Below are 8,182 nucleotides of genomic sequence, written 5' to 3'. Positions count from 1 at the left end.
ATGTATAGATTGCTTTGGGTAGAACTGACATTTTCACAATGTTCAATCTTCCTATCCATGAGCATGGGATGTTCTTCCATTTATGTAGATCTCTTAGGGTTTCTTGATAATTGCTCTGTTTTGTAGGCATTAATTTCAACATCTTCTGTTTTCAATTATCACAATTTGCTGAATGTTTCAAAAGCAGAACTTTTTGCCACTCAGGTGTTTAGTGTGTGTCTTTAAAATTACAAAATGATTTTGAATGAAACATAGAGAATGCATTTACCCTACCCCACCCAACCCTACACCACAAAAATTCAGTGCCAGAGTGGGACCCTTATATCAATTAACGTAGTAGTCCTTTTAAACAGTCAAACATTTCTGAAATCCGTATGATAGCAGTCTTAATTGTCAGGACAACTATTTTTGTGTTCACCAGATTTGCACACATTTCAGAGTGTAGTTACTTAGATGTAACAAGTTGTGAATTTTCACAACCACAGGTTTTCTTTTGAATAATAAGTTCTGCAACCAATCCAAGAATATCTGCTCCAGGATTTATTTATTAGAGTATTATTTTTTCTACCATAAAACTATATTCCATTAAAATTTATACTATTAAAACTGTAGAAACAAGTTTTATCTTCACTGTACAATGACTTTATAGGAGCATTTACAATAGAATTAGCTGTTTTCTCTTCAACACACGGGTCTTAGAGCTAAGTTTTATTTTGATCCCGTATAGTTAATGAAAAAAGTCATCGGAATTATCTGTTTGAACATCTGAAACTGCTAGTGTAAAACTGGCATTAAGCAGTTGTAGTGTTCCTGTTCTGCTAATGGTGTTGACATAGTAATAGCCATTACTTAATTTTTTCATATAGTCACAAGAAAATTTGAAATTTAAAACAACTGAAATTAATATAGGAATACAATCAACTGCAATGTTACTGAATAATAAAATATTTGTAGATACATACCATGGTAAGGACCTCTGAGGAAGACTCATCAAAAACCTGTGACACGCAGATGATACAATTTTGCTTACTGAAAGTGAGGATGACTTGAAGTACTTACTAATGAAGGTTGAAGACTGTAGTTTGCTGTGTGGATTATACCTCAATATAAAGAAAACAAAAATCCTCACAGCTGGTCCAGTAAGCAGCATCGTGATAAATGGAGTAAAGATTGAAGCTGCTGAAGACTTCATATTACTTGGGTCTGCAGTCATCACCAGTGGAAGCAGCAGTGAAGACATCAGACAATGTATTTTCTTGGGCATATTTGCTGCAAAAGACCTCTTTTCAAGTGCTGAATAGCAAAAATGTCTTGTTGAAAACTAAGGTATGCCTAACCCAAGCCATGGTATTTTCAATCTCTTCATAAGCATGTGAGAGCTGGACAGTGAATAAGGAAGACCAAAGAAGAATTGATGCTTTTGAGTTATGTTGGCCAAGAATACTGAAAGTACCATGGACTGCTAAAAGAACTAACAAGTCTGTCTTGAAAGAAATGCAGCCGGAATGCTTCTTCTTAGCGAGAATGGCTGGACTTACCTCACCTACTTTGGTCATCTTGTCAGAAGGGACCATTCTCTGGAGAAGGATGTCATGCTTGGTAAAGTGAGGGTCAACAAAAGAGGGAAGACTGTCCACAAGATGGATTGACACAGTGCCTACAACTATAGGCTCAGGTATAGCAGGGATCATGAGGCTGGCATGGGACCAGGCAGTGTTTCGTTCTGTTGTACGTAAAGTAAGGTCGTTATGAGTCAGAAGTGACTCAATGGCACTTTACAGCAAAGGCCCTCTGATGGCGTAGTGAGTAAGACATTTGGCAGCTAACTAGAACATCAGTGGTTCAAACCCACCAGCTGCTCTGTTGGAAAAAGGTGAGGCAGTCTACTTCTGTAAAGGTCTACAACCTTAGAAACCCAGTGTGGGTCACTGTGAGTTGGAATTGACTAGATATCAGTGGGTATACACTGTGCTAGAGGAATGACTCCTAAGGTAGGACTGCTCCATCTTTATTTCTGATGCATATAATTTCCCATGCTTACCTGTAGCTCTGCCAATTCTTATCCTAGTGGTTTCATGCATTCTGCAGGCAGTGATAAGGGACCATTACCACAGCACACCAGATTGGTACACAACTATTAGCCAGTAGCAGCAGCAATGTTGATTATTTTCATCACCCAAAATTGGAGAAGTTGGTTGATAATAAGGCCTTTGTTTCTGGGCATACTTTGTCATATCAGTGGGTCCTGTGTGCTGTCCTAAAAGGGAGGTGTTATTTATTTACCATTTGTCAGAAAAGAATCAGGAAACAAAAGACAGGTTTTTCTTGGTCTTTTCAGATTTAATGATGTATTAACTGTTTACTGTACATGCATTTTACATTGGCAGATGAGGCCAAGGCGAAAATGTGGAAGGGTGCACGTGTGGTTGTCGTACATACCAATCAAAAGAAAAGCTGTGGTCATATCAATTCACAGTGAATTATATATTAAGTAACTATACTCTGAAATGTGTAAAAATCTGATGCTGGGTACAAAAAAAATGTCAGCCTGACAGAAGGACCCTGTTTGCTGTCTGTCATTTGAATTTTAGACATGTTTGTTAAAAGGTCTGCTATGTTAATTGATATAAGGGTCCCAATCTGGCTCCCCCCACCTTTGGGTAGGGGGTATGGAAAAGGGTAAATAACCCTTTCTTGGAGTATTTTGATGTAGCTGATATTTACCTTGGGTGGGAATAATGGTTAATGCATTTAGCTACTAACCTGGAAGTTACAGGTTCAAGACTACCCAGAGGTGCCCCAGAAGAAAGGCTGAAGATCTACACCGTGTAGAGCACAGTTAGTTCTACGTTGAAAGTACAGGGTCACGGTGAATTCATATCGACTCAACGGCAACTGGTTTAATGTTTACCTACCTTACCAAAGAAAAGAAAAACCCCTAAGAAAGACTAACCCAGATGGCATGTCAGGACAGTGGTGAAAACAGACTTCTCCAGGCAAAAAAGAAAGTCACCTTAGAGATAACTTTAAATTTGTTAGAATTACCAATTTAGGTTTTTCATATCTATGATTTAAGTGAATTTAAAGCTCTATACTTTCTGATGAATTAGAAGCTACATACTTTTTATTTGTCTATTGAATTGGATTCATAGAACATGCTTAATTACTGATAAGAAATGGCCCACCATTTACTAATCTTAAGAAAATTTTTCTTATCTTTTCCTTTCTTCTTAGCCTACTTCTTGGCAAGGCTATTTTTGATACTTTGTAGAAAGTCAGTGCCATTCTTACTAAATCTTTGCTTAGTATGCTCTTGCTGAGGTGCTTGTCAAAATCCTTTTTTGGTATCAGCTCCCATGCTATCTACTGCCAGTGGAATATGATTTCTTGATACCTGTGATTATTATAATTGACATTTAAATACAATATAATGTCTTAACATTTGAGGACTGGGAATCTCATTTGCAACCCTATTGTCAAGTACATGAGGTTTCAATAAATACATGGATAGTCATTAAAAATGTTTTCATTTTCAGCCTTTACATACACACACACACACACACCCATACACAGATGAGCGCTTTTTAACTACGTGATCTAAAGAAGCTGAAAGGACCTGGCTTTCCTGGAACCTTAGGGAAAAAAAGATGTGTGTGTTTTGGGTGAAATTTGTTTTCCTTCTGTAGTAACTGTAACTTACTTATTTCCTTTGTTAATAAATACTACACTTTCTTACATTCTTCCATGTGGTGATTATTATTGTGGTATTTAAATTGGGGTATTTAACTTCTCTGCCTGTTCTACACCTTCTAGGGGGCTTATACTGAAAATTTTAGATTTTATATTTGTGATTTTGCACTAGAAAGCAAAGATCTGATTTGAAAGAAAATGAATGTAATTAGTTTGGTGGAAATTTATTTCCACTTAATCCAATTCCTGTAGTTACAGGGAATTGTTCTAGTATAGTAAATGGAAGAGGAGATCAGTATATTTGGAGTTGGACATTTTAGATACATTGTTAGATAAATTCTTTACTGTATCTTGTATCCTGTTCTGCTTTCTAATACTTAAATCTTTTGTGCATAATAAATTCTTCGCAATTTCTTTGCTCTGTTTTGTGTTCAAACTGAATCCCAAACATTACCCTTTGTTCATTACCTATACATTTGGACAAAGGGATAAAGAAATTAAAACAGTTCCTGAGCACAGTTGTAATGTTTTTAAAAAATTGTTTTTGCATTTATAGACTGAATTTAAGAAATTCATTTGAAAGCGTTGAAGGCACCTGTAGATTAACATTGGTACTACCGTATTTTTAGTTGCTGATGATTATTGGCAGCATTGTTGGTAAAGTGGAGATACACTGTATTTACCAAAAAAAAAAAAAAAAAAAACCTGTAAAGAAACTACTTCTTTTTCATACTAGATTATCCATATTTTTTATGTACAAGTCATGAAATGCTTAATATTTGTTAGAAATACTAGTTCAGATGGAATTGTGGAAACTGCGTATTTTGCTATAAGAGCAAACTCTTTGTTTTCTCTTTAGAGAAGTAGGTTCTTTCAGAATTAGAATTTTAAGAATAGTTAAAAGTGGATGTTGAGTAAAAGGTAATAATAAGTTGAGGGAATAGGAAGATTAAACTGAAAAGGGTACCTATACCTAGCCCTTAGAGAGATTTTTCAAGTGGAAATAGGGTCAGTAGATTTAAAGAAGCCAGTGGATCTAACAGTGAAATATAATTCAGGAAGAATTAAGAATTTAAAGCTGTGGAAATGATGACCTCTGAGATGGTCTGAAAATTCAACCTAAATTGGTAATTCCAACAAATTTAAAGTTACAGTAACATGAATATTGAAAACTGCTTTGTCTAAGTTCTTAGGATATGAAAATATTTGATTGTAACTGTTTTGAGTTTGTAAGAGGAGAGCTTTTGTTCAGGCAAAAAATTTACACGTATATATACTTTTTAAAAAATTTTATTGTGATTTGGGGAAAAGTTTATAGAGCAAATTCATCTTCCGTACAGCAGTTCAAATAAACTTTGTCTCATGATATTGACTGCAATTTCCCACAGTGCAACAGCCCTGTTCCCACTTCCTCCCCATAGTTACCTCTTACTTGTATCCTTCCCTCCCAGCACTCCTGCCCCCTGATCTGTCACACTGTTCACACACAGCCCTTCTATTCTCCCATGATTTCTCTCTCCAAGAGTATATCTAGCTAATGTTCAACTCATACGCCTGTCTTTTGTTTGACTGGAAGCCACAGGAATGGGTTCAGTTCCAGACTGGAAGGGTAACTAGGGGCCATAGTTGGCCTGAAGGGTAGCTAGAGGCCATAGTCTCATCAGGTGCTATCAGACCAGCAAACCTGGTCCCTTCTCCCACCCCCCACCCCCCACAATGATTTTGAGTTTTGTTCCACATTGTTATCCCACTCTATCTGGTATCTCCTAATAGATCACTCTCCAGGTGGTTGACAGTGTTAGTTGGGCACCATCTGGTTCTTTTGATCTCTTAGTCATATAGGTTGAGGATCGGATGGTGTACCAGTCGCTTGGACATGATTGTTTCCCTGCGTCTTTGGTTTTCTTCATTCTTTTTTGCTCTGGATGAGGAGAGACTGATCCATTGTTGCATCTGGATGGCCGCTTGCAAACTTTTAAGATCCCAGTTGCTACTGGCCAAAGTAGGATGTGGGACAGTGTTTTCGTGTTTTCACTTACTTATATTTTTATGAACCCTAACCAAGATGATTTTCTCAACATAAGTCCATTAAACTATTATGTTTAACACGTTTCCGGCACTGTACTAAGGTTACTCAAGATTTGTATGTCCTGAGGTAATGTATTGTTGAATGTGAATTGTGATTTGCATGACCTTTAAGGTTATATGACCCATCATTTTCTGTCTTGATGTAGGAACTTAGTGATTTGGCCCGTGACCCTCCGGCACAGTGTTCTGCAGGTCCAGTTGGGGACGATAGTAAGTAACTTTCAAGTTGATTTTTAAGGGTAATTTCAAAAGAGCTTGTGCATTTTTAAATAATAAGAATTTTTCTTTTTCTAGTGTTTCATTGGCAAGCCACAATTATGGGACCTGTAAGTATTTTTAAAAAAAATTAATTTTGCTTTTAATAAATTTATCATTGATCTGGTTGTAATTTTTAACTTAGTCTTTAAGTATATTTCATTATATAGTCTGTTTTGCATATGCCATGGTTATGATGCTTTTTTGAAGGAAACATGACAAATTAATGAATTTAATCATTTGTTACATATACTGTATGTGTCTGTCCCTGTGTTCAGGCTCTAGAGTGTAACATTTTTAGAATATACCAAATAGCTCTTTACCTCAGTTCAGTTTTCCTTTATAGAAGTACATTGGTAAGAGCTTCCTGTTATAATAGAGCCGATTTATGTGCTGGCTCTGATCTTACCATGAGTCAAGTATTCTTTTTATCACCTTAGTTTTATAGAAAATGTGAGTATTTTAGCTAGAAAGTGATAATTTGAGTATAGAAAAATTTCTTTTTATTCTGGGTAAATAAACTATATGCTGCGTAATTGAATATTCAGAATTACAGATAACCACATAAGAGTAGGAACTCTAGTGATGTGTAGTGGTTAAAGCATTTGGCTGTTAACCTAAAGGTTGGTTGTTTGAACCTACCAGCTGCTCTTTGGAAGAAAGATGAGGCAGTTTGCTTCCATAAAAATATACAGACTTGGAAACCCTGTGAGGGTAGCTATGAGTTGGAATTGACTCGATGGCAGTGAGTTTCTGGTTGTGATTTTGTGTGTGTGTGTATGTTTAAGTAGAATTGTAGCATAGTAAAGTATCAGAGGCAGGACTGTATCTTGTACAGTGTTTAACATTTCTTTGACTTGGAAGGCACATAAGGATTTCTAGAATTATCTTACTGAAAATTTTCTTTCTTTGCATTTCAGTGGTTTTATCTCTAGATGGCAATGTATGAGGTGAGATAATGGTCATTAAGGAGAGGTTTATAGTTTTAAAGGAAGATATACCTCTGGAAGAATTAGCTGGTGGGATGGGTTGAACAACAAGTATTTATTCAGTAGTTCTTAACTATAATCATTTTAATTTTTTTTTTTTTTTTTTTGTTGTTGCTCCCTTTTAACAAATGTGAGCACCTGCTGTGTTCTAGAAGTTTTAAAGACTAAACAAACATAAAGGACATGATTATCCCTCACAGTCTTCAGGAAAGTTAAAACTTAGTGTAGTAGATAGGCAGTTGAACTGTTATACTGGGATGAGAAATAAGTGATATGTTGATGAAATGCTAAGCTAAGGAGAAATTCATGAACAATCATAGCAGAGATAACTAACTTATTGTCAGAGGCTGTTGACTTGGTTCTGACTTATAATGACCCTGTATACAATGGAATGAAATGCTGCTCATTCCTGTGCCATCCTTACATAGCCATGTTTGAATCCATTGGTGGTGTCACTTTGTCACTCCATCTCTGAAGGTCTTTCTCTTTTTCACTGACCCTCTACCAAACATAAGGTCCTTCTCTATGGGCTAACCCCCTCCTGATAACATGTCCAAAGAATGTGAGACAAAGTCTCATCATCCTCACGGCTAAGGAACATTCTGGCTGTACTTCTTCCAAGACAGATTTATTCGTTCTTCTGACAGTCCATGGTGTATTCAGTATTTTTCACACATCAGTTCTTTGGTCTTCCTTATTCATTTTCTAGTTATCACGTGTATGAAGCAATTGAAAATACTATGGTCTGGTACACCTTAGCCTCAGAGTGACTTTGCTTTTTAACACTTTAACAAGATCTTTTGCAGCACATTTGTCCAGTGCAGTACTTCATTTGATTTCTTAACTCCTGCCTCCATGGATGTTCATTATAGATCCAAGTAAAAGGAAGTACTTGGGAACTTCAATTTTTTCTCCATTTATGATGGTGTTGCTTATTGCTTTGTTGTTGTTGTTGTTAAGTGCCGTCGAGTCGTTTCCCACTCATAGCGACCCCCATGCACCGCAGAATGAAACACTGCCGAATCCCGCGCCAGCCCCACAATCCCTGCTATACTTGAACCCATCATTGCAGCCACCATGTCAATCCATCTCGTTGAAGGCCTCCCCCTCTTTCGTTGACCCTCCACCCTACCAAGCATGACATCCTTCTCCAGGGAATG

The 8,182-nt window shown here is 36.8% G+C and overlaps 1 protein-coding gene across 1 annotated transcript in view; it reads left to right on the top strand.

Annotated features, from left to right (window-relative positions):
• The window catches only part of UBE2D3 (ubiquitin conjugating enzyme E2 D3), a 41,230-nt gene that overhangs the window by 19,860 nt on the left and 13,188 nt on the right, over positions 1 to 8,182 (top strand). The window contains exons 2-3 of the mRNA XM_042782659.1: positions 5,925 to 5,988; positions 6,073 to 6,104. Coding sequence (XP_042638593.1) covers positions 5,925 to 5,988; positions 6,073 to 6,104 — 96 coding nt within the window. The remainder of the gene's footprint in view (positions 1 to 5,924; positions 5,989 to 6,072; positions 6,105 to 8,182) is intronic.

The sequence above is a fragment of the Orycteropus afer genome, unplaced genomic scaffold, assembly GCF_000298275.1.
Source record: "Orycteropus afer afer isolate SDZICR_OR568_19922 unplaced genomic scaffold, OryAfe1.0 scaffold00403, whole genome shotgun sequence".
Lineage (NCBI taxonomy): Eukaryota > Metazoa > Chordata > Mammalia > Tubulidentata > Orycteropodidae > Orycteropus > Orycteropus afer.
This window is presented reverse-complemented; position numbering and strand designations above follow the sequence as displayed.